The sequence below is a fragment of the Rhinichthys klamathensis genome, unplaced genomic scaffold (assembly GCF_029890125.1).
Source record: "Rhinichthys klamathensis goyatoka isolate OS25496 unplaced genomic scaffold, OSU_Roscu_1.1 h1tg000627l_1, whole genome shotgun sequence".
Classification (NCBI taxonomy): domain Eukaryota; kingdom Metazoa; phylum Chordata; class Actinopteri; order Cypriniformes; family Leuciscidae; genus Rhinichthys; species Rhinichthys klamathensis.
The window spans coordinates 161501-188176 of NW_026607075.1; the positions used below are offsets into that span (position 1 = coordinate 161501).

At 42.4% G+C, this 26676-nt stretch overlaps 1 protein-coding gene across 1 annotated transcript in view; it reads left to right on the forward strand.

Annotated features, from left to right (window-relative positions):
• The first annotated feature begins 1752 nt into the window (after nt 1-1752).
• Nucleotides 1753-26676, forward strand: part of afg3l1 (AFG3-like AAA ATPase 1) — a 28684-nt gene continuing 3760 nt past the window's right edge. Inside the window, exons 1-12 of the mRNA XM_056241034.1 lie at nt 1753-2031; nt 2628-2718; nt 2793-2866; nt 9679-9828; nt 10397-10471; nt 10546-10670; nt 13611-13881; nt 17975-18112; nt 20712-20865; nt 20974-21081; nt 25871-25996; nt 26196-26306. Of these exons, the coding sequence (XP_056097009.1) occupies nt 1918-2031; nt 2628-2718; nt 2793-2866; nt 9679-9828; nt 10397-10471; nt 10546-10670; nt 13611-13881; nt 17975-18112; nt 20712-20865; nt 20974-21081; nt 25871-25996; nt 26196-26306 (1537 nt within the window). The 5' untranslated portion in view covers nt 1753-1917. The remainder of the gene's footprint in view (nt 2032-2627; nt 2719-2792; nt 2867-9678; nt 9829-10396; nt 10472-10545; nt 10671-13610; nt 13882-17974; nt 18113-20711; nt 20866-20973; nt 21082-25870; nt 25997-26195; nt 26307-26676) is intronic.

The following is a 26676-nucleotide window of genomic DNA, read 5'->3' on the forward strand; positions in this document are numbered from 1 at the left end:
TCTGTGCCACCAAGATCATGTGACCAAAGAGGTTTCTGTCGGCCTTCAAGACTACCTGCTTGGCTTGCTCCTGGCTGCGTTGCTTCTTCTTGATCTCTGAGAATGTTTTCAGTTTTTTCTTGGTCATCGTGTCGCAGAAAAGTAGCACTCTTGTTTCCAGAAATTCTGTCTTGAAATTTTGGTAAACCTCTTCTCCAATCTTCTTGGCCTCAAGTAGTTAATTTGCCACATCAGGTGGAATGTGATTGCGTCATCAAGTTTTGATCAGCATTGATTAGTCAAAGAAACCCATGCGGTTTGTTCCTCTGAGCCAAACATGAATGATTGTTGATGCTTAGTCCCACCCCCATGCCCAGATTGGTTGAAACTACATATATATATATATATATATATATATATATAAAGTCACTTTTGCTTCAGTGTTCTATGACAATGTTTATATTTATTTTACTTACTGAATTTTTTTGGACACATCTAAAAATAAAAAAACACCAGCTTTTCACTGAAAATCGCCTATTATAATGTTATAATAAATGCCTATAACTTGCTTAGGCATTGTTACATGTAGTCAAAATTTCATCTGAAAATCTAGAATATCCAAGTACAACTTTCTAAAGGAAAAAATCCAAACTTCAGAAGGATTTGTTTGAGTTGAGTAAAAAAATTCAATAAAAATCTGCTGCCGTTTTTTCTTAAATCTGGTATATTCATCCATTCTAAGACAAAATAAATGTAAAATTGGTCATTTTAATTAGCTAGATTGAGACTTCAAGTTCTCTTGTTTAAAATGATATATGACACTTGATGCTGACTGCTATAATGGGTTAGAAAAACAAAGAAAAGAGAAGGCGAGTCATGTGCTACAAAAATGGTCTAGGTCTTTAAGGGTTAATATTTACCTGAAATTCAACGTTTCTTATTTTCTTGTGTTACAAAGCTGTTACCTAATAAATTCCACATGAACCTGAAAACAAAACTTATTGAAATATATTATACAAAAATTAAGAACAAATCGTACGTACATTTTATGACTTTCCAATGGTAGACAGAGTCGACAATACATGTTATTTTTCTTTTCTTTTATATTTTTTACAACTCAAAACAACAAAATATCAGTGTGAATTCAAAGATATTGACTTTATTATGCCTGTTAATATTTACAAATATTTTAGTTTGCTTGGTATTAATATTAGATCACTGTTATTATGGTATTGGGCGTTTGTGTATTTTTCAAACATAATTCTAATTCATAAAAGTAGGAAAATGCAATTCTAAAAAAAAAGTATAAAAAGCTGGGACTGTGGAAAGGTTATCATATTAAAAATAGCTTATATTAACCCCATAAACAATTTAATACAGGTAAGGTTTTGCCCACCCAGATGGTACCAATATCTGGTCTGGCCCATGGACTATGTGAGTCGCTCGCTCTCTGAGCGCCTTCTAGTGGAGGAAGAGAATACTTCCACGTGATTGACATGACCAAAGCGTTCTCTGACATGACCAATCAAATCTTCAGCATCGGTGTCGGGGCGGGGCTTGACGTTATGTACTGCATTATAAGGACCCCAAGTCGACTTTTACCGCCTGTTTATAAGTAAATCATTTTTTCCCCATGGATTTATAATACTAAAAAGAATTATAACATCCACAACTCATTTAATTAATAAAATGACTCGTTTCTCCCAAAAAGTTTTTTTTTTAGTGTTAAGTAAGAGATCAGAAATGTTCCTCAGGCGTCGCACAGAAGCGGCCCGTGGGGTCCTGCTGGCGGAGATGTCATTGAGCGCAGGCAGCCGTTACTCAACTCTCTGTGATGGAGAATGAAGCTCGGTTGAGTCGAGAGTGACCGGGTCTGTGTCGAGAGTTACTGGGATCTGAGACTGGAGTGACCGGGGTCTGTGACCGTGTTCTGGCCCGATGGCAGCGCTGTTCTCCGCGGCGGCCGCTGCTTCTGTGCGCTGCGGGATCAGAGCTCTCCTGCGCGGCGTCAACCGTCGAGGAGCCGCGGGACTCACTGGAGCTCAGCCGCCGGTCAGACACACACACACACACGTGTTTTTTTTTCATCACACTGATGTATCAGATCAAGTGTGTGTGATATGATGATCTGCTGTTTGTTTAGTCTTGTTACATTATCTGACCTATATACTTGTCTGTGTGTATAACGTTATACACATGGATGATTTGGCAAATGTTTGGTCATAGTTATGATGTAACATAAACCGTGTCAAGGTGACATAACTCCTAGACGTGTTTCAGTCATTTCTGGCTCATAATTCCTTCCTCTCTCAGTTTTTATCCCTGAACACACATGTGTTTATGTTTCATCACACTGGTGTATGATCAGATCAAGTGTGTGTGTGTGTGTGTGTGTGTTGAAATGTGATCATTGCTGTTTGCTTGGTCTTGTTACATTATCTGGCATGTATGTAGAGTTGTCCTAAGACAAGAATGGCTATTGTTCAAAATTCATGTCTAACTTTGATGAAAGGTTTTGATCCACTTCAAATGTTGACTACTGTAGATGGATATATGGATGATCTGGCATATGTTTGGTCTTTGTTATGATGTAATAAGCGTGTCCAGGTGACATAACCCCTAGATGTGTTTTTTACTTGTTTTCTCAGTGTTTATCCCTGAAGCGCCTGAAAGCGGTGGCATCCACAGGGAGTCCCTGCCGGATCCCAATCTCCTCTTACTCTACGGAGGCTCCTAAAGGTAAGATGACACTAGATGAGTGACGGAATGATGTCCACCGGAGTCTTCTTCACTCACAGCCTCTTCATCCTCAGATGGGAAAGCCGGCGGACCGGGAGGAGGAGGAAGGAAAGGAGGGAGGAACGACTGGAAGAGTCGATTACTGCAGGTAAACCCTCCTCAACCGCTCTGCCTCATCCTTTACCCCCCAAAACAAATATATTTTAAATAAAACGTATTAAGCCTATTTTTACATCATTAAAATGTTTTTCTCATTATTTTCATGACATTTAAACCCAATCATCTTTTTTTCTGGAACATATCAAATCCACATGTCAAAACAGTTGTATTTATGATTATTATAAACTATACATTTGACATTTATACGTGACATTATATATACATACATATACATTGAATTTTCTAATGCTGTAAACAATACAGGAACACTCCCACTTGTCTTCATTACAAATTTATTTGTATATATTATTATATTAGTACAAATTATATATTATATATATTTAAATATATACACACTAATATATATATTAGTGCTGGCCAACGACTAATCGCATCCAAAATAAAACTTTGTGATTACATAATATATGTGTGTGTGTGGTGTATAATTATTATTTTTTAATATATATATATATATATAATATATAATTTGTACTAATATAATTATATATACGAATACATTTATGACACAAACTTTTATTTTGGATGCGATTAATCGTTGACCAGCACTAATATATATATATATAAAACAATAACAGTAAATAAGCTCCTCTCTGGCGTGTGTTTATAGCTAACTAACGAACTGTGGACATGAGAACTTTCCTGAGGGAAATGTTCATGAAGATATTTATACATTTGCGTTATGGCTGTATGATTATTAATGATTCATGTTTTTGTCACACTATGGTAACAGGAATGAGATTTTTCAAACTCTAAAAATATCCTCTGGTTTCTTGATGCAAATTATTTTATTATTAAATAAATGGGTCATATTTAGTAGTTTAATATACACATTAAATAGAGAAATTATAATTTATAATTTATTTGTAATGCCAAATTGTAAGTTTACATCGCAGTATACATTTTTGTACTGAATTAATTCATGCAAGTTTATAAAAATGTCCAGGTATTTTTTAGAAAATCATTTTTCCATGGAAATCTGTGACTTATTTTTAGCATTATCTTCATGAAATTGAGGGGGGAATGCATACATTGATGTTTTTGTCGCACTACAGTAATGAGAATGACATTTGGTGTCTCTATACCGATGATTGTCCTGTGTTCTGAGGAGGTGTGTGTGTCTCCTGTGTTCTGAGGAGGTGTGTGTGTCTCCTGTGTTCTGAGGAGGTGTGTGTGTCTCCTGTGTTCTGAGGAGGTGTGTGTGTCTCCTGTGTTCTGAGGAGGTGTGTGTGTCTCCTGTGTTCTGAGGAGGTGTGTGTGTCTCCTGTGTTCTGAGGAGGTGTGTGTCTGCTGTGTTCTGAGGAGGTGTGTGTCTCCTGTGTTCTGAGGAGGTGTGTGTCTCCTGTGTTCTGAGGAGGTGTGTGTCTCCTGTGTTCTGAGGAGGTGTGTGTGTCTCCTGTGTTCTGAGGTGTGTGTCTGCTGTGTTCTGAGGAGGTGTATGTGTGTCCTGTGTTCTGAGGAGGTGTGTGTCTCCTGTGTTCTGAGGAGGTGTGTGTGTCCTGTGTTCTGAGGAGGTGTGTGTCTCCTGTGTTCTGAGGAGGTGTGTGTGTCCTGTGTTCTGAGGAGGTGTGTGTCTCCTGTGTTCTGAGGAGGTGTGTGTGTGTCCTGTGTTCTGAGGAGGTGTGTGTGTGTCCAGTGTTCTGAGGAGGTGTGTGTGTGTCCAGTGTTCTGAGGAGGTGTGTGTGTCCAGTTTTCTGAGGAGGTGTGTGTGCTGTGTTCTGAGGAGGTGTGTGTGTCCTGTGTTCTGAGGAGGTGTGTGTCCTGTGTTCTGAGGAGGTGTGTGTGCTGTGTTCTGAGGAGGTGTGTGTGTCCTGTGTTCTGAGGAGGTGTGTGTGTCCTCTGTTCTGAGGAGGTGTGTGTGTCCTCTGTTCTGAGGAGGTGTGTGTGTCCTGTGTTCTGAGGAGGTGTGTGTGTCCTGTGTTCTGAGGAGGTGTGTGTGTCCTGTGTTCTGAGGAGGTGTGTGTGTCCTGTGTTCTGAGGAGGTGTGTGTGTCCTGTGTTCTGAGGAGGTGTGTGTGTGTGTCCTGTGTTCTGAGGAGGTGTGTGTCCTGTGTTCTGAGGAGGTGTGTGTGTCCTGTGTTCTGAGGAGGTGTGTGTGTCCTGTGTTCTGAGGAGGTGTGTGTGTCCTGTGTTCTGAGGAGGTGTGTGTGTGTCCTGTGTTCTGAGGAGGTGTGTGTGTGTCCTGTGTTCTGAGGAGGTGTGTGTCTCCTGTGTTCTGAGGAGGTGTGTGTGTCCTGTGTTCTGAGGAGGTGTGTGTGTCCTGTGTTCTGAGGAGGTGTGTGTGCTGTGTTCTGAGGAGGTGTGTGTGTCCTGTGTTCTGAGGAGGTGTGTGTGTCCAGTGTTCTGAGGAGGTGTGTGTGCTGTGTTCTGAGGAGGTGTGTGTGCTGTGTTCTGAGGAGGTGTGTGTGTGTGTGTCCTGTGTTCTGAGGAGGTGTGTGTGTGTGTCCTGTGTTCTGAGGAGGTGTGTGTGTCCTGTGTTCTGAGGAGGTGTGTGTGTGTGTGTCCTGTGTTCTGAGGAGGTGTGTGTGTGTGTCCTGTGTTCTGAGGAGGTGTGTGTGTGTGTCCTGTGTTCTGAGGAGGTGTGTGTGTGTGTCCTGTGTTCTGAGGAGGTGTGTGTGTGTGTCCTGTGTTCTGAGGAGGTGTGTGTGTGTCCTGGGTTCTGAGGAGGTGTGTGTGTGTCCTGTGTTCTGAGGAGGTGTGTGTGTCCTGTGTTCTGAGGAGGTGTGTGTGTCCTGTGTTCTGAGGAGGTGTGTGTGTCCTGTGTTCTGAGGAGGTGTGTGTGTCCTGTGTTCTGAGGAGGTGTGTGTTTGTCCTGTTTTCTGAGGAGGTATGTGTCTCCTGTGTTCTGAGGAGGTGTGTGTGTCCTGTGTTCTGAGGAGGTGTGTGTGTCCAGTGTCCTGTGTTCTGAGGAGGTGTGTGTGTTCTGAGGAGGCGTGTGTGTTCTGAGGAGGTGTGTGTGTGTCCTGTGTTCTGAGGAGGTGTGTGTGTCCTTTGTTCTGAGGAGGTGTGTGTGTCCTGTGTTCTGAGGAGTTGTGTGTGTCCTGTGTTCTGAGGAGGTGTGTGTGTGGTGTGTTCTGAGGAGGCGTGTGCGTTCTGAGGAGGTGTGTGTGTGTCCTGTTCTGAGGAGGTGTGTGTGTCCTGTGTTCTGAGGAGGTGTGTGTGTGTCCAGTGTTCTGAGGAGGTGTGTGTGTCCTGTGTTCTGAGGAGGTGTGTGTGTCCTGTGTTCTGAGGAGGTGTGTGTGTGTCCTGTGTTCTGAGGAGGTGTGTGTGTGTCCTGTGTTCTGAGGAGGTGTGTCTCCTGTGTTCTGAGGAGGTGTGTGTGTCCTGTGTTCTGATGAGGTGTGTGTGTCCAGTGTTCTGAGGAGGTGTGTGTGTGTCCAGTGTTCTGAGGAGGTGTGTGTGTGTCCAGTGTTCTGAGGAGGTGTGTGTGTGTCCAGGTGTGTGTGTGTCCAGTGTTCTGAGGAGGTGTGTGTGTGTCCAGTGTTCTGAGGAGGTGTGTGTGTGTCCAGTGTTCTGAGGAGGTGTGTGTGTGTCCAGTGTTCTGAGGAGGTGTGTGTGTGTCCTGTGTTCTGAGGAGGTGTGTGTGTGTCCAGTGTTCTGAGGAGGTGTGTGTGTGTCCTGTGTTCTGAGGAGGTGTGTGTCTCCTGTGTTCTGACGAGGTGTGTGTGTCCTGTGTTCTGAGGAGGTGTGTGTGTGTCCAGTGTTCTGAGGAGGTGTGTGTGTCTCCTGTGTTCTGAGGAGGTGTGTGTGTGTCCTGTGTTCTGAGGAGGTGTGTGTGTGTCCTGTGTTCTGAGGAGGTGTGTCTCCTGTGTTCTGAGGAGGTGTGTGTGTGTCCTGTGTTCTGAGGAGGTGTGTCTCCTGTGTTCTGAGGAGGTGTGTGTGTGTCCAGTGTTCTGAGGAGGTGTGTGTGTCCTGTGTTCTGAGGAGGTGTGTGTCTCCTGTGTTCTGAGGAGGTGTGTGTGTCCTGTGTTCTGAGGAGGTGTGTGTGTCCTGTGTTCTGAGGAGGTGTGTGTGTCCTGTGTTCTGAGGAGGTGTGTGTGTGTCCTGTGTTCTGAGGAGGTGTGTGTGTGTCCTGTGTTCTGAGGAGGTGTGTCTCCTGTGTTCTGAGGAGGTGTGTGTGTCCAGTGTTCTGAGGAGGTGTGTGTGTGTCCAGTGTTCTGAGGAGGTGTGTGTGTGTCCAGTGTTTTGAGGAGGTGTGTGTGTGTCCAGTGTTTTGAGGAGGTGTGTGTGTGTCCAGTGTTCTGAGGAGGTGTGTGTGTGTCCAGTGTTCTGAGGAGGTGTGTGTGTGTCCAGTGTTCTGAGGAGGTGTGTGTGTGTCCTGTGTTCTGAGGAGGTGTGTGTGTCCAGTGTTCTGAGGAGGTGTGTGTGTGTCCTGTGTTCTGAGGAGGTGTGTGTGTCCTGTGTTCTGAGGAGGTGTGTGTGTCCTGTGTTCTGAGGAGGTGTGTGTCTCCTGTGTTCTGAGGAGGTGTGTGTGTGTCCTGTGTTCTGAGGAGGTGTGTGTGTGTCCAGTGTTCTGAGGAGGTGTGTGTTTGTCCAGTGTTCTGAGGAGGTGTGTGTGTGTCCAGTGTTCTGAGGAGGTGTGTGTGTGTCCAGTAGGGGTGTAACGGTACACAAAAATCACGGTTCGGTACGTACCTCGGTTTTAAAGTCACGGTTCGGTACGTTTTCGATACAGCAAAAAGTAAGAAATGCCAGAGAATTTCCTATTTGTTAAAAGAAAAAAATATTTTTTAAATAAGTGTGAGTTTTCCTACATCTTGAAACTTTCAGGTTTATAAATGGGTGTCATCTTTGAAGGATGAACAAATAATGTTTTGGTCATCCTCACATTAAAAATAACATTTAAATATATCAAGAGTTCAGATGCAAAAGCCATTTGAAATTTTCTTCTAGAATGATCATTTTTATCAAGCTTGTATATTTAAGTTCAGTAATTTCACTTAAATGGCAATGAAGATTACCTATTAATTGTCATTTGAGTGAAATTACTGAACTTAAATATACAAGCTTCATAAAAATGATCATTCTAGAAGAAAATTTCAAATGGCATTTAGAGGCTTTTGCATCTGAACTCTTCATATATTTATTTATATAATATTTGAGTTTTGAAGTGCTGGAAAAAGATGTGTGAAGTACTTGAAAGCATTTCACTATTCCAGCCAAACTGGTTACAGTCAGTGTTACTATATTAAATCCATGGTGAATGTTGCTGGTCTGTGGACGTAAAGTATTACTAGTTCATTCACGGCACAATGTTTCTCCTGGTGTCCACGTCAGCGCTGTTTGATCTAATAGAGATCTACGGTTAATAAAGGAGAAATGTGAATGCTTCTCACTAGATCTCGCAGCGATGTTATTACTTCAGTGGCGAATTCAAATGTTTTCTTCACTGGATCTCTTAGCGCTGTGTAGTGACAGTGTCGCTTGATCAAGATCGGCGCGCGCTGCACAGATGTTGCTGGTCCTAACTTATAAACGGTCCGTGAAGCACAATAATGAGAAGCGCAGTTTCGTTCCGCTTTCATTACGCTTGCCATTTGATGTTGCGCAACGTTGTGGTGATCGCGCCAGCGCGAATTTTGTCGGCAGGAAAAAATGGTCCAAGGAATCGTTCGGTTTGTATGCGTACCGAACCGGAAGCCTCGAACCGAAACGGTTCAATACGAATACATGTACCGTTACACCCCTAGTGTCCAGTGTTCTGAGGAGGTGTGTGTGTGTCCAGTGTTCTGAGGAGGTGTGTGTGTGTCCAGTGTTCTGAGGAGGTGTGTGTGTGTCCTGTGTTCTGAGGAGGTGTGTGTGTCCTGTGTTCTGAGGAGGTGTGTGTGTGTCCTGTGTTCTGAGGAGGTGTGTGTGTCTCCTGTGTTCTGAGGAGGTGTGTGTCTCCTGTTTTCTGAGGAGGTGTGTGTGTCCTGTGTTCTGAGGAGGTGTGTGTGTCCTGTGTTCTGAGGAGGTGTGTGTGTGTCCTGTGTTCTGAGGAGGTGTGTGTGTGTCCTGTGTTCTGAGGAGGTGTGTGTGTGTCCTGTGTTCTGAGGAGGTGTGTGTGTGTCCTGTGTTCTGAGGAGGTGTGTGTGTGTCCTGTGTTCTGAGGAGGTGTGTGTGTCCTGTGTTCTGAGGAGGTGTGTGTGTCCTGTGTTCTGAGGAGGTGTGTGTGTCCTGTGTTCTGAGGAGGTGTGTGTGTCCTGTGTTCTGAGGAGGTGTGTGTGTGTCCTGTGTTCTGAGGAGGTGTGTGTGTCCTGTGTTCTGAGGAGGTGTGTGTGTCTCCTGTGTTCTGAGGAGGTGTGTGTGTCTCCTGTGTTCTGAGGAGGTGTGTGTCTCCTGTTTTCTGAGGAGGTGTGTGTGTCCTGTGTTCTGAGGAGGTGTGTGTGTGTGTCTCCTGTGTTCTGAGGAGGTGTGTGTGTCTCCTGTGTTCTGAGGAGGTGTGTGTGTCCTGTGTTCTGAGGAGGTGTGTGTGTGTCCTGTGTTCTGAGGAGGTGTGTGTGTCCTGTGTTCTGAGGAGGTGTGTGTGTGTCCTGTGTTCTGAGGAGGTGTGTGTCCTGTGTTCTGAGGAGGTGTGTGTGTGTCCAGTGTTCTGAGGAGGTGTGTGTGTGTCCTGTGTTCTGAGGAGGTGTGTGTGTGTCCTGTGTTCTGAGGAGGTGTGTGTGTGTCCTGTGTTCTGAGGAGGTGTGTGTGTCCAGTGTTCTGAGGAGATGTGTGTGTCCTGTGTTCTGAGGAGGCATGTGCGTTCTGACGAGATGTGTGTGTGTCCAGTGTTCTGAGGAGGTGTGTGTGTCCTGTGTTTCAGGGAGACGTGCCGTGGGACGATAAGGACTTCCTCTATGCCCTGGTGATGGCGGGCGGAGTCGTGTCGCTCCTGCTGATCCTCTACTTCAGAGACCCGGGCCGAGAGATCACCTGGAAGGACTTCGTGCATCGCTACCTGGACCGAGGGCTGGTGAGGGGCTTTTAGAGCGCTGCCAGGAGTGTGTGTGTGTTGTCCGTGTACAGATGACACCACTGTCGAAACGATCCCCAGTCACACGGATCCGTGAAAACTGCTAAAAGCGCTGTATTCTGCTGCCAGGCCACTAGATGGCGATGGAACACTGTTGATTGATTACTATATGATTAATTATTATTGATTGCTATGAAACACTGTAGATTAATACGCATGTGCATGACGTCATCGTCTTCAGAGATTCACGGTTTTGTTGTTTACATGGAGACCGTTTTCAAAAGTTTGTGTTTTCAGACTCCCAAACACTTGTCGTGTAAACGAACGGCCAAAATGCATAAAAAGTTTTTATTTGAAAACGGTGTCGTGTAAACGGGCGCTAAATCTGATGACCACGTGTGAAAGGTCACACACACCCTGATGAAGGCTAATTGGCCACAACGTAGGTGTGCCGTATATATTTTATATTTTTCTAAAAACGAATTACTGGAGTGCGCTGGGTTGTTTCCTCTTGCGGTTGAAAGGTCAGGGGTCACCGCTCGTCTCACACAGGCTCTTCTGTGCGCAGGTGGAGCGTTTAGAGGTGGTGAACAAGCAGTTCGTGCGGGTGATCCTGGTCCCCGGGGTCGACGCCTCTGAAGCTGTGAGTTATGATGGTTCCCTGTACAGTAGTGTGTGTGTGTGTGTCTGTCGCTGATCTGGAGTGTTTGCCTGCAGAGCTACGTGTGGTTCAACATCGGCAGCGTGGACACATTCGAGAGGAACCTGGAAGCTGCGCACTACGAGCTGGGTCTGGAGCCGTCACACAGAGCAGCGGTTATATACACCTCAGAGAGCGACGGGTGAGTGTGTGTGTGTGTGTGTGTGTGTGTGTGTGTGTATGTGTGTCAGTCTGGAGCCGTCACACAGAGCAGCGGTTATACAGGTCCTTCTCAAAAAATTAGCATATTGTGATAGTTCATTATTTTCCATAATGTAATGATAAAAATTAAACTTTCATATATTTTAGATTCATTGCACACCAACTGAAATATTTCAGGTCTTTTATTGTTTTAATACTGATGATTTTGGCATACAGCTCATGAAAACCCAAAATTCCTGTCTAAAAAAATTAGCATATTTCATCCGACCAATAAAAGAAGTGTTTTTAATACAAAAAAAGAGTCAACCTTCAAATAATTATGTTCAGTTATGCACAATAGTCAATACTTGGTCGGGAATCCTTTTGCAGAAATGACTGCTTCAATGTGGCGTGGCATGGAGGCAATCAGCCTGTGGCACTGCTGAGGTGTTATGGAGGCCCAGGATGCTTCGATAGCGGCCTTAAGCTCATCCAGAGTGTTGGGTCTTGCGTCTCTCAACTTTCTCTTCACAATATCCCACAGATTCTCTATGGGGTTCAGGTCAGGAGAGTTGGCAGGCCAATTGAGCACAGTAATACCATGGTCAGTAAACCATTTACCAGTGGTTTTGGCACTGTGAGCAGGTGCCAGGTCGTGCTGAAAAATGAAATCTTCATCTCCATAAAGCTTTTCAGCAGATGGAAGCATGAAGTGCTCCAAAATCTCCTGATAGCTAGCTGCATTGACCCTGCCCTTGATAAAACACAGTGGACCAACACCAGCAGCTGACATGGCACCCCAGACCATCACTGACTGTGGGTACTTGACACTGGACTTCAGGCATTTTGGCATTTCCTTCTCCCTAGTCTTCCTCCAGACTCTGGCACCTTGATTTCCGAATGACATGCAAAACTGAGCAACAGTCCAGTGCTGCTTCTCTGTAGCCCAGGTCAGGCGCTTCTGCCGCTGTTTCTGGTTCAAAAGTGGCTTGACCTGGGGAATGCGGCACCTGTAGCCCATGTCCTGCACACGCCTGTGCACGGTGGCTCTGGATGTTTCTACTCCAGACTCAGTCCACTGCTTCCGCAGGTCCCCCAAGCTCTGGAATCGGTCCTTCTCCACGATCTTCCTCAGGGTCCGGTCACCTCTTCTCGTTGTGCAGCGTTTTTTGCCACACTTTTTCCTTCCCACAGACTTCCCACTGAGGTGCCTTGATACAGCACTCTGGGAACAGCCTATTTGTTCAGAAATTTCTTTCTGTCTTACCCTCTTGCTTGAGGGTGTCAATGATGGCCTTCTGGACAGCAGTCAGGTCGGCAGTCTTACCCATGATTGCGGTTTTGAGTAATGAAACAGGCTGGGGTTTTTTAAAAGCCTCAGGAATCTTTTGCAGGTGTTTAGAGTTAATTAGTTGATTCAGATGATTAGGTTAATAGCTCGTTTAGAGACCCCTTTCATGATATGCTAATTTTTTGAGATAGGAATTTTGGCTTTTCATGAGCTGTATGCCAAAATCATCAGTATTAAAACCTGAAATATTTCAGTTGGTGTGCAATGAATCTAAATTATATGAAAGTTTAATTTTTATCATTACATTATGGAAAATAATGAACTTTATCACAATATGCTAATTTTTTTAGAAGGACCTGTATACACCTCAGAGAGCGACGGTGTGTGTGTGTGTGTGTGTGTGTGTGTGTGTGTGTGTGTGTGTGTGTGTGTGTGTGTGTGTGTGTGTGTGTGTGCGTGTGCGTGTGCGTGTGCGTGTGCGTGTGCGTGTGCGTGTGCGTGTGCGTGTGCGTGTGCGTGTGTGTGCGTGCGTGTGTGTGTGCGTGTGTGTGCCGTCACACAGAGCAGCGGTTATATACACCTCAGAGAGCGACGGGTGAGTGTGTGTGTGTGTGTGCCGTCACACAGAGCAGCGGTTATATACACCTCAGAGAGCGACGGGTGAGTGTGTGTGTGTGTGTGCCGTCACACAGAGCAGCGGTTATATACACCTCAGAGAGCGACGGGTGAGTGTGTGTGTGTGTGTGCCGTCACACAGAGCAGCGGTTATATACACCTCAGAGAGCGACGGGTGTGTGTGTGTGTGTGTGATGATCTGGATTCAAACTCACTCGGATCGTATCCCTAAATGACAGTGGTTCGGCTCTGTCTATTAAAGGGATAGTTCACTTTGAAATTAATTTTTGGTATGTTTTAGCTTACCTCAAGGGCATCCAAGATGTAGGTGTCTTTGTTTCCGCAGTATTTTCAATTTGGATATTTTTAGGTCAAACCGTTCTTGTCTGTCAGTCATATAATGCAGGTCTATGGTCATCACCTCAAAGAGCATGCACAGAGAAGTCCAAATTAAACATGATTTAATGACTCGTAAATGTAAGTACACATTGATGGCCTAAGACACGAAACGAGCGGTTTGTGTGAGAAAACGAACAGTATTTATATCGTTTTTACCTCTTGTAACGCAGACCGAAGCGCCGGCGCCCTCAGATCACTTGGACGTGGCTGTGTCTCTGAGGTGATCAAAGCTGGATCCGCATCATTACTCCAGTCTTCAGTGTCACATGATCCTTCAGAAATCACTCTAATATGATGATCTGATGCTCAAGAAACAGTTATGATTATTATCAGTGTTGAGAACAGTCGCGGTGCTTCAGATTTCTTTAGGAAACCATCATACATTTTGTATTTTCAGGATTCTTTTGTAACATTGATAATGTCTTTACTGTGATTTCTGATCAGTTTAAAACAACAAACTCTTACTGACCCGAAACCTTTGAGCACCATTTATAAATGTTTCTAATTGCTTATTTAAAAAATAAAACATAAAAACTAACCAACATGTCTGAAATGAATGTTCAGGCGCTCAGCAGAAATAAATAACATTAAACGTTGCTAATGTAGTTATTAATAGTAATATTCCTCTTTCTGCAGGTCTTTCCTGATGAGTTTCATCCCCACGCTGCTGCTGATTGGCTTCCTGCTGTTCACTCTGCGGCGTGGGCCAATGGGAGGAGGGATGGGCGGGGGAAGGGGCGGGCCCTTCAGCATGAGCGAGTCCACCGCCAAGATGATGAAGGACAGCATAGACATCAAGTTCAAGGACGTGGCGGGCTGTGAAGAGGCCAAGCTGGAGATCATGGAGTTCGTCAACTTCCTCAAGAACCCGCAGCAGTATCAGGACCTGGGAGCCAAGATCCCCAAGGTACGCCGCCGGCACTATTGATCCTCCTGTGGTTATTGATCCTCTGGTTATTGATCCTCCTGTGGTTATTGATCCTCCTCTGGTTATTGATCCTCCTGTGGTTATTGATCCTCTGGTTATTGATCCTCCTGTGGTTATTGATCCTCTGGTTATTGATCCTCTGGTTATTGATCCTCCTGTGGTTATTGATCCTCCTGTGGTTATTGATCCTCCTGTGGTTATTGATCCTCCTCTGGTTATTGATCCTCCTCTGGTTATTGATCCTCCTGTGGTTATTGATCCTCCTGTGGTTATTGATCCTCCTGTGGTTATTGATCCTCCTGTGGTTATTGATCCTCCTGTGTGGTTATTGGTCCTCCTCTGGTTATTGGTCCTCCTCTGGTTATTGATCCTCCTCTGGCTATTGATCCTCCTGTGGTTATTGATCCTCCTCTGGTTATTGATCCTCCTGTGTGGTTATTGATCCTCCTCTGGTTATTGATCCTCCTCTGGTTATTGATCCTCCTGTGGTTATTGATCCTCCTGTGGTTATTGATCCTCCTGTGTGGTTATTGATCCTCCTCTGGTTATTGATCCTCCTCTGGTTATTGATCCTCCTGTGGTTATTGATCCTCCTCTGGTTATTGATCCTCCTCTGGTTATTGATCCTCCTCTGGTTATTGATCCTCCTGTGGTTATTGATCCTCCTCTGGTTATTGATCCCCCTGTGGTTATTGATCCTCCTCTGGTTATTGATCCTCCTGTGGTTATTGATCCTCCTGTGTGGTTATTGGTCCTCCTCTGGTTATTGGTCCTCCTCTGGTTATTGGTCCTCCTCTGGTTATTGATCCTCCTCTGGTTATTGATCTTCCTGTGGTTATTGATCCTCCTCTGGTTATTGATCCTCCTCTGGTTATTGATCCTCCTGTGGTTATTGATCCTCCTGTGTGGTTATTGGTCCTCCTCTGGTTATTGGTCCTCCTCTGGTTATTGATCCTCCTGTGGTTATTGATCCTCCTGTGTGGTTATTGATCCTCCTGTGGTTATTGATCCTCCTCTGGTTATTGATCCCCCTGTGGTTATTGATCCTCCTCTGGTTATTGATCCTCCTGTGGTTATTGATCCTCCTGTGTGGTTATTGGTCCTCCTCTGGTTATTGGTCCTCCTCTGGTTATTGGTCCTCCTCTGGTTATTGATCCTCCTCTGGTTATTGATCCTCCTGTGGTTATTGATCCTCCTCTGGTTATTGATCCTCCTCTGGTTATTGATCCTCCTCTGGTTATTGATCCTCCTGTGGTTATTGATCCTCCTCTGGTTATTGATCCTCCTGTGGTTATTGATCCTCCTTTGGTTATTGATCCTCCTCTGGCTATTAATCCTCCTGTGGTTATTGATCCTCCTCTGGTTATTGATCCTCCTCTGGTTATTGATCCTCCTCTGGCTATTGATCCTCCTGTGGTTATTGATCCTCCTGTGTGATTATTGATCCTCCTGTGTGATTATTGATCCTCCTCTGGCTATTGATCCTCCTCTGGTTATTGATCCTCCTCTGGTTATTGATCTTCCTGTGGTTATTGATCCTTCTCTGGTTATTGATCCTCCTCTGGTTATTGATCCTCCTGTGGTTATTGATCCTTCTCTGGTTATTGATCCTCCTGTGGTTATTGATCCTTCTCTGGTTATTGATCCTCCTCTGGTTATTGATCCTCCTGTGGTTATTGATCCTCCTCTGGTTATTGATCCTCCTCTGGTTATTGATCCTCCTGTGGTTATTGATCCTCCTCTGGTTATTGATCCTCCTCTGGCTATTGATCCTCCTCTGGTTATTGATCCTCCTCTGGTTATTGATCCTCCTCTGGTTATTGATCCTTCTCTGGTTATTGATCCTCCTGTGGTTATTGATCCTTCTCTGGTTATTGATCCTCCTCTGGTTATTGATCCTCCTGTGGTTATTGATCCTCCTCTGGTTATTGATCCTCCTCTGGTTATTGATCCTCCTCTGGTTATTGATCCTCCTGTGGTTATTGATCCTCCTGTGGTTATTGATCCTCCTCTGGCTATTGATCCTCCTGTGGTTATTGATCCTCCTCTGGTTATTGATCCTCCTCTGGTTATTGATCCTCCTGTGGTTATTGATCCTCCTCTGGTTATTGATCCTCCTCTGGTTATTGATCCTCCTGTGGTTATTGATCCTCCTCTGGTTATTGATCCTCCTCTGGCTATTGATCCTCCTGTGTGGTTATTGATCCTCCTCTGGTTATTGATCCTCCTCTGGCTATTGATCCTCCTGTGGTTATTGATCCTCCTCTGGTTATTGATCCTCCTCTGGTCATTGATCCTCCTCTGGCTATTGATCCTCCTGTGGTTATTGATCCTCCTCTGGTTATTGATCCTCCTCTGGTTATTGATCCTCCTCTGGTTATTGATCCTCCTCTGGTTATTGATCCTCCTCTGGTTATTGATCCTCCTGTGGTTATTGATCCTCCTCTGGCTATTGATCCTCCTCTGGTTATTGATCCTCCTCTGGTTATTGATCCTCCTCTGGTTATTGATCCTCCTCTGGCTATTGATCCTCCTGTGTGATTATTGATCCTCCTGTGTGATTATTGATCCTCCTATGTGATTATTGATCCTCCTGTGTGATTATTGATCCTCCTCTGGCTATTGATCCTCCTCTGGTTATTGATCCTCCTCTGGTTATTGATCTTCCTGTGGTTATTGATCCTTCTCTGGTTATTGATCCTCCTCTGGTTATTGATCCTCCTGTGGTTATTGATCCTTCTCTGGTTATTGATCCTCCTGTGGTTATTGATCCTTCTCTGGTTATTGATCCTCCTCTGGTTATTGATCCTCCTGTGGTTATTGATCCTTCTCTGGTTATTGATCCTCCTGTGGTTATTGATCCTTCTCTGGTTATTGATCCTCCTCTGGTTATTGATCCTCCTGTGGTTATTGATCCTTCTCTGGTTATTGATCCTCCTGTGGTTATTGATCCTTCTCTGGTTATTGATCCTTCTCTGGTTATTGATCCTTCTCTGGTTATTGATCCTCCTGTGGTTATTGATCCTTCTCTGGTTATTGATCCTTCTCTGGTTATTGATCCTCCTGTGGTTATTGATCCTTCTCTGGTTATTGATCCTCCTGTGGTTATTGATCCTTCTCTGGTTATTGATCCTTCTCTGGTTATTGATCCTCCTGTGGTTATTGATCCTCCTGTGGTTATTGATCCTCCTGTGGTTATTGATCCTCCTGTGGTTATTGATCCTCCTGTGGTTATTGATCCTTCTCTGGTTATTGATCCTCCTGTGGTTATTGATCCTTCTCTGGTTATTGATCCTCCTGTGGTTATTGATCCTCCTGTGGTTATTGATCCTCCTCTGGTTATTGATCCTCCTGTGGTTATTGATCCTTCTCTGGTTATTGATCCTTCTCTGGTTATTGGTCCTCCTCTGGTTATTGATCCTCCTGTGGTTATTGATCCTTCTCTGGTTATTGATCCTTCTCTGGTTATTGATCCTTCTCTGGTTATTGATCCTTCTCTGGTTATTGATCCTTCTCTGGTTATTGATCCTCCTGTGGTTATTGATCCTTCTCTGGTTATTGATCCTTCTCTGGTTATTGATCCTCCTGTGGTTATTGATCCTTCTCTGGTTATTGATCCTCCTGTGGTTATTGATCCTTCTCTGGTTATTGATCCTCCTGTGGTTATTGATCCTTCTCTGGTTATTGATCCTTCTCTGGTTATTGATCCTCCTGTGGTTATTGATCCTTCTCTGGTTATTGATCCTCCTGTGGTTATTGATCCTCCTGTGGTTATTGATCCTTCTCTGGTTATTGATCCTTCTCTGGTTATTGATCCTCCTCTGGTTATTGATCTTCCTCTGGTTATTGATCCTCCTCTGGTTATTGATCCTCCTGTGGGATTATTGATCGTCCTGTGTGATTATTGATCGTCCTGTGTGATTATTGATGATCCTCCTGTGTGATTATTGATCCTCCTGTGTGATTATTGATCCTCCTGTGTGATTATTGATCCTCCTGTGGGATTATTGATCCTCCTGTGGGATTATTGATCCTCCTGTGTGATTATTGATCCTCCTGTGTGTCTCTTCAGGGTGCTGTGCTGTCCGGTCCTCCAGGAACGGGTAAAACGCTGCTGGCTAAAGCCACCGCCGGAGAAGCGAATGTTCCCTTCATTACAGTCAACGGCTCAGAGTTTCTCGAGATGTTCGTCGGTGTCGGTCCAGCCAGAGTAAGTCTGAACTATTGGTTTCAAATAGAAATAGAGGCCACTAATTGGTATCGGCTGATTAAAGCCATTATTTTCTCTATCGGTCGATTATAGAAAACAGCCGATGATCAGTCCCGATTATATCCGGTCAATCAAAAGTGTGTGGAAAAACCTGTCCGACTTGCAACTCACTCTGTGTGTGAAGGAAATCTCTCGTGTTGAATTTAGGGAAAGTTAACGTGACAATAACGCATTAACAGTTTAAAAAATAGAGACATTAACGAAGGCTTTATTTGACCCTATGAATCATCCGTAGTTCAAGCCTCGGCTGCCAGATCTGTGGGTCTTCCTACATCAAACATTATTTGTAGTGCCTCATCCAATAATCGCAAAGAGCTTTGTGCTCTGTTAATTCTGATAATACAAAGTCTTCAGATTTCAAATTCTGTACAATTATCACGAAATTCAAACAATAAATGTCACGGTTCGGTTCGGTACGTTTTTCGATACAGCAAATAGAAAGAAATGCCAGAGAAATTTCCTGGATTTAATTTTTTTAATTATATTTTTATTAAAACTAACACCATAAAGTATGATATTTTTTCACTTTGTGCAATGATGGAGCTATACTTGACTTTTCTTAGGAGCATATAAAACAAAACAGCTCCTTGGACAAAATGAAATGTAATATTTGTAGTAGTTATAAACACAGGTTTATTTTAGTTCAGATTAACATTTGAGGGCAGCAATTGTATTCATATTGTCAATAAAACCGATGTAATGTTACTTGAAAGCATTATAGCCTACTATTCCTGCCAAACTTCCATGGTTACAGTTAGTAGTGTTACTACAGTAAACACATGGTGAATGTTGCTGATCTGGACACTGAATAGTTCATTCATTGCACAATGTTTCTTCCTGGTTTCCACGTCAGCGCTGTTTGATCCGTTAATAACGGAGAAATGTGAATGTTTCTCACTAGATCTCGCAGCGATGTTATTACTTCAGTTGCGAACTCAAATGTTTTCTTTACTGGATTTGGCTGTGTAGTAACAGTGCTGATGATCAAGATCGGCTCGCGCTGCATTGGTCCAGACTGATAAACGGTCCGTCAACCACACATTAACAAGTAGCTCAGTTTCGTTCAGCTTACATTACATTTGCCATTTGATGTTGGGCAATGTTGTGGTCACGTCAGCGTCTCTTACATTATGAGTGCGCTTGCCACGCGTGACGCACCTACATTTGAAATAACCAAATTTTGGTGGGCAGGAAAAATGGTCCAACGAACCGTTCGGTTCAAAAATGCGTACCGAAAACCGAACCGAAAGCCTCGTACCGAACGGTTCAATACGAATACGTGTATTGTTACACCCCTAATGTATATATGTGTATACAGGGCCTTCTCAAAAAATTAGCATATTGTGATAGTTCATTATTTTCCATAATGTAATGATAAAAATTAAACTTTCATATATTTTAGATTCATTGCACACCATCTGAAATATTTCAGACATGCAAAACTGAGCAACAGTCCAGTGCTGCTTCTCTGTAGCCCAGGTCAGGCGCTTCTGCCGCTGTTTCTGGTTCAAAAGTGGCTTGACCTGGGGAATGCGGCACCTGTAGCCCATGTCCTGCACACGCCTGTGCACGGTGGCTCTGGATGTTTCTACTCCAGACTCAGTCCACTGCTTCAGGTCCCCCAAGGTCTGGAATCGGTCCTTCTCCACAATTTACCTCAGGGTCCGGTCACCTCTTCTCGTTGTGCAGCGTTTTTTGCCACACTTTTTCCTTCCCACAGACTTCCCACTGAGGTGCCTTGATACAGCACTCTGAGAACAGCCTATTTGTTCAGAAATTTCTTTCTGTCTTACCCTCTTGCTTGAGGGTGTCAATGATGGCCTTCTGGACAGCAGTCAGGTCGGCAGTCTTACCCATGATTGCGGTTTTGAGTAATGAAACAGGCTGGGAGTTTTTAAAAGCCTCAGGAATCTTTTGCAGGTGTTTAGAGTTAATTAGTTGATTCAGATGATTAGGGTAATAGCTCGTTTAGAGACCCTTTTCATGATATGCTAATTTTTTTAGATAGGAATTTGGGGTTTTCATGAGCTGTATGCCAAAATCATCAGTATTAAAACAATAAAAGACCTGAAATATTTCAGTTGGTGTGCAATGAATCTAAAATATATGAAAGTTTAATTTGTATCATTACATTATGGAAAATAATGAACTTTATCACAATATGCTAATTTTTTTAGAAGGACCTGTATGTATGTTTGAATGAATTTGCCTTGAAGTGTTTATGAAAACTCGTGTATAAACATTTCAACTTTTATTTTAGTGTAAATATAATATCTGGAAATGAAGAGCAGTTTAATTTTAACCTCTAATATTAAAGTGTACCAAATGAGAGGGTTCCCTGTATAGTTTGCAGCATTATTTGTAATGCAAATTTGGGATTTTTTTTTTTTTTTTAAAGAAAAATCTATCTATCGTTATGGGCATCGGCCGATATCATTACGCATAATCGGCGGAGAAATGTAATATCGGTGCATCTGTAGTGTCAGATCTTTGTAAATTCCAGTTTAGTGAACTGATTGTAGCGTGTGTTTCTGTGTAGGTCCGAGACATGTTTGTGATGGCGAGGAAGAACGCCCCGTGCATCCTCTTCATCGACGAGATCGACGCGGTGGGCAGGAAGAGGGGCGGCGGGAACTTCGGCGGGCAGAGCGAGCAGGAGAACACACTCAATCAGCTGCTGGTGGAGATGGACGGTGCGCGCTGCGAACACACTCATGTTGGATACAACTCATAGTTTATTTAGATTATTTATTTAACCTGAAAAATGCCAAATCAACAGTGTAACTTGCTTGTTTTTACAGGTTTCAATACAAGTACGAATGTAGTAGTTCTGGCCGGCACGAACCGGCCGGATGTGCTGGACCCGGCGCTGATGCGGCCCGGCAGGTTCGACAGGCAGATTTACTTGGGTAAGAGCTTTCCCTTTACATCTCTTCAGTGCCTTAGCATATCAAGTATAATATAATACTTAGCAGTCGACTGATTATTTTTTTTTTTTTCTGTTTAACTGTTGGCCTTATATCGACTGATATATCGTCACGGCCGTTTTTAGTTTTCTGTTTAAGTGTTTGAAGTGTTGGCCTTTATTTTCACAGCACCTGAACTTTTATTATTGACATCACAGAGAAAGCCAGCATCAGAGCTTCATTATTTTACAGTCTTTGTTTAAAGCCCCACTGAAGTGCCTTTGTATGATGCGTTGACGTAATTTCCACTGAAACAGGAAGCTAAGGCGGGACATATTGAATGGCTCCTCCCCTTTTTCAAATAGCCAATAGCGTTTAGTTTACATCACAGACGGAGTCGTACTTGACGGCATCGTGGAAGCGAATCCGCGCGCTGAGGATACGCTGCATTTAATAGTAACGTTAGAGGTGTGAATGAACACTAGCCGTTTCATTCTTAACCAACGTACAGTTGGAAAATGGAATAAAACTCGAGCGCTTGAGCAACAGAACACACATCTCTGACCCATATTGCTGCGTGACGTGTGTGTCAACGGTCGCTTCGGCCAGGTGGTGTTTATAGCAGAGGGGGCGGAGCTTCAGATTCTAGAGAGCATTTGATTGGACAGGAGATGTGATGAGAAGCTGAAGTCATAAAATCCCTGATCCATTTTATTTTCTTTATTTCTTTATTTCTCAGAATTGCGAGATATAGTCAGAATTGTGTGTTATAAAGTCAGAATTGCGAGATATAAAGTCAGAATTGCGTGTTATAAAGTCAGAATTGCGTGTCATAAAGTCAGAATTGCGTGTTATAAAGTCAGAATTGCGTGTTATAAAGTCAGAATTGCGTGTTATAAAGTCAGAATTGCGTGTTATAAAGTCAGAATTGCGTGTTATAAAGTCAGAATTGCGTGTTATAAAGTCAGAATTGCGTGTTATAAAGTCAGAATTGCGTGATGTTATAAAGTCAGAATTGCGTGATGTTATAAAGTCAGAATTGCGAGATATAAAGTTGCAATTGCGTGTTATAAAGTCAGAATTGCGAGATATAAAGTTGCAATTGCGAGTTATAAAGTCAGAATTGCGAGATATAAAGTCAGAATTGCGAGATATAAAGTTGCAATTGCGTGTTATAAAGTCAGAATTGCGAGATATAAAGTTGCAATTGCGTGTTATAAAGTCAGAATTGCGAGTTATAAAGTCAGAATTGCGAGTTATAAAGTCAGAATTGCGAGATATAAAGTCAGAATTGCGTGTTATAAAGTTGCAATTGCGTGTTATAAAGTTGCAATTGCGTGTTATAAAGTTGCAATTGCGTGTTATAAAGTTGCAATTGCGTGTTATAAAGTCAGAATTGCGTGTCATAAAGTCAGAATTGCGTGTTATAAAGTCAGAATTGCGTGTTATAAAGTCAGAATTGCGTGTTATAAAGTCAGAATTGCGTGTTATAAAGTCAGAATTGCGTGTTATAAAGTCAGAATTGCGTGTTATAAAGTCAGAATTGCGTGTTATAAAGTCAGAATTGCGTGTTATAAAGTCAGAATTGCGTGTTATAAAGTCAGAATTGCGTGTTATAAAGTCAGAATTGCGTGTTATAAAGTCAGAATTGCGTGTTATAAAGTCAGAATTGCGTGTTATAAAGTCAGAATTGCGTGTTATAAAGTCAGAATTGCGTGTTATAAAGTCAGAATTGCGTGATGTTATAAAGTCAGAATTGCGTGATGTTATAAAGTCAGAATTGCGTGATGTTATAAAGTCAGAATTGCGTGATGTTATAAAGTCAGAATTGCGTGATGTTATAAAGTCAGAATTGCGTGATGTTATAAAGTCAGAATTGGGAGATATAAAGTTGCAATTGCGTGTTATAAAGTCAGAATTGCGAGATATAAAGTTGCAATTGCGTGTTATAAAGTCAGAATTGCGAGTTATAAAGTCAGAATTGCGAGATATAAAGTCAGAATTGCGAGATATAAAGTCAGAATTGCGAGATATAAAGTCAGAATTGCGAGATATAAAGTCAGAATTGCGAGATATAAAGTTGCAATTGCGTGTTATAAAGTCAGAATTGCGAGATATAAAGTTGCAATTGCGTGTTATAAAGTCAGAATTGCGAGTTATAAAGTCAGAATTGCGAGATATAAAGTCAGAATTGCGAGATATAAAGTTGCAATTGCGTGTTATAAAGTTGCAATTGCGTGTTATAAAGTCAGAATTGCGAGTTATAAAGTCAGAATTGCGAGATATAAAGTTGCAATTGCGTGTTATAAAGTCAGAATTGCGTGTTATAAAGTCAGAATTGCGAGTTATAAAGTCAGAATTGCGAGTTATAAAGTCAGAATTGCGAGATATAAAGTCAGAATTGCGAGATATAAAGTCAGAATTGCGTGTTATAAAGTCGCAATTGTTATGTTATAAAGTCAGAATTGCGAGATATAAAGTTGCAATTGCGTGTTATAAAGTTGCAATTGCGTGTTATAAAGTCAGAATTGCGAGTTATAAAGTCAGAATTGCGAGATATAAAGTCAGAATTGCGTGTCATAAAGTCAGAATTGCGTGTCATAAAGTCAGAATTGCGTGTCATAAAGTCAGAATTGCGTGTTATAAAGTCAGAATTGCGTGATGTTATAAAGTCAGAATTGCGAGATATAAAGTTGCAATTGCGTGTTATAAAGTCAGAATTGCGAGTTATAAAGTCAGAATTGCGAGATATAAAGTCAGAATTGCGTGTCATAAAGTCAGAATTGCGTGTCATAAAGTCAGAATTGCGTGTCATAAAGTCAGAATTGCGTGTTATAAAGTCAGAATTGCGTGATGTTATAAAGTCAGAATTGCGAGATATAAAGTTGCAATTGCGTGTTATAAAGTCAGAATTGCGAGTTATAAAGTCAGAATTGCGAGATATAAAGTCAGAATTGCGTGTCATAAAGTCAGAATTGCGTGTCATAAAGTCAGAATTGCGTGTCATAAAGTCAGAATTGCGTGTTATAAAGTCAGAATTGCGTGATGTTATAAAGTCAGAATTGCGAGATATAAAGTTGCAATTGCGTGTTATAAAGTTGCAATTGCGTGTTATAAAGTCAGAATTGCGAGTTATAAAGTCAGAATTGCGAGATATAAAGTCAGAATTGCGTGTCATAAAGTCAGAATTGCGTGTTATAAAGTCAGAATTGCGTGTTATAAAGTTAGAATTGCGTGTTATAAAGTCAGAATTGCGTGTTATAAAGTCAGAATTGCGTGTTATAAAGTTAGAATTGCGTGTTATAAAGTCAGAATTGCGTGTTATAAAGTCAGAATTGCGTGTTATAAAGTCAGAATTGCGAGATATAAAGTTGCAATTGCGTGTTATAAAGTCAGAATTGCGAGATATAAAGTTGCAATTGCGTGTTATAAAGTCAGAATTGCGAGTTATAAAGTCAGAATTGCGAGATATAAAGTCAGAATTGCGAGATATAAAGTTGCAATTGCGTGTTATAAAGTCAGAATTGCGAGATATAAAGTTGCAATTGCGTGTTATAAAGTCAGAATTGCGAGTTATAAAGTCAGAATTGCGAGATATAAAGTCAGAATTGCGAGATATAAAGTTGCAATTGTGTGTTATAAAGTTGCAATTGCGTGTTATAAAGTCAGAATTGCGAGTTATAAAGTCAGAATTGCGAGTTATAAAGTCAGAATTGCGAGTTATAAAGTCAGAATTGCGAGTTATAAAGTCAGAATTGCGAGATATAAAGTCAGAATTGTGAGATATAAAGTCAGAATTGCGTGTTATAAAGTCAGAATTGCGAGATATAAAGTTGCAATTGCGTGTTATAAAGTCAGAATTGCGAGATATAAAGTCAGAATTGCGAGATATAAAGTCAGAATTGCGAGTTATAAAGTCAGAATTGCGAGATATAAAGTCAGAATTGCGTGTTATAAAGTCGCAATTGTTATGTTATAAAGTCAGAATTGCGAGATATAAAGTCAGAATTGCGTGTTATAAAGTCGCAATTGTTATGTTATAAAGTCAGAATTGCGAGATATTAAGTTGCAATTGCGTGTTATAAAGTCAGAATTGCGAGTTATAAAGTCAGAATTTCAACTTTATTTCTCACAATTCTGACTTCATATCTCGCAATTGTGAGATAAAAAGTCGCAATTATTATTTTATTTTTTTTTATTCAGTGGCGGAAACAAGCTTCCATAGAAATCTGCTCTCTAAGCTATTGGCATATAAATAAAAAAATTATATTGGTCGACCGCTAATGAAGCTCTTGTGCCGTGGGCTTAGAACTAGGGATGCACCGGTATGAAAATTGTCCGATAATTCTTTATATTTGAAAGCCAATAATCGATATATTGGCCGATACATCTAAATAAAAAATTTTATATAATTGAGTGTCTGATTACAAAACAAAAGTTTCAACATTAAAAGCCATGTCCTAAGCACACAATTATAAGGTTCTCATTATAATTTTATGCAGCTTATATGACTTGTGCTGCACATGTTGCACTGAACTGTATTTTCCTTTTTATCCATCATATTTCAAGCAGCTCAAACGCATCATGTTGAACAGAGCGCATCTGAAGCGTCTCAGTTAAAGGAAATAATACATTATTTATCAGCTTTAATATATGAGCCAAATTTTCTTTTCATAACGATAACCTTATACATGAACATGTATCAGCCGATACCGATATATCGTGCATCCCTGCTTAGAACGAATATGTCGGACTGAAGAGCGTCTAAGGTTTGTGTTCTGTTATCCTTCAGGACCTCCTGATATTAAGGGTCGGGCATCCATCTTCAGAGTTCACCTGCGGCCGCTCAAAATGGACCCCAGTCTGGACCGGGACGCCATCGCCAGGAAGATGGCCGCCGCCACGCCTGGCTTCACCGGTGGGTTACACGCATGCTCATTATCCTATTGAGAAGAGTGATTGTGCAAGACAAAGCACGAAAATTATACGTTGTATGATAATTACATATTTGAAATTCATGTTTGGGAGTAGGCTGATGTAATTGATATGATAATTAAGAAATCATAAGTGTTGCCATAATATTGCTATATAAGGACGGAGTATTTTCTCTCCTCCAGGTGCTGATATTGCAAATGTCTGTAATGAAGCCGCTCTCATTGCTGCCAGACATCTGAATGAGTTCATCGGTGTTAAGCATTTTGAGCAGGCCATCGACAGAGTCATCGGAGGTGAGCTCAGACATGCAGAACATCTTACAAACACCCTACTAACACACAGACTGATGCTTGTGATCTACATGTTCAGATCTGTAGCCAAAATAACAGCACTGGATGTAGCAGACATCAGGAGTAATTGAGTTATTGGTAGGGCCTGCCTCTCTATCTGCAGTCGTCTAATGTCTTGGAGATATCAGTGACGTCCACAGTGACCTGTGGTGTACCTCAGGGCTCAGTCCTGGGTCCCATCGGTTTCTAATCTACTTCCTTCAGATAATGTAAAGTAGGGATATGACCTTACTTGGTTAATTCTATCCTCTTTAGTGGAGCTGAAGTTTTTTCGGTCTTAAAGTGACAGCAGCCTAATATTCCTACTGTCGTC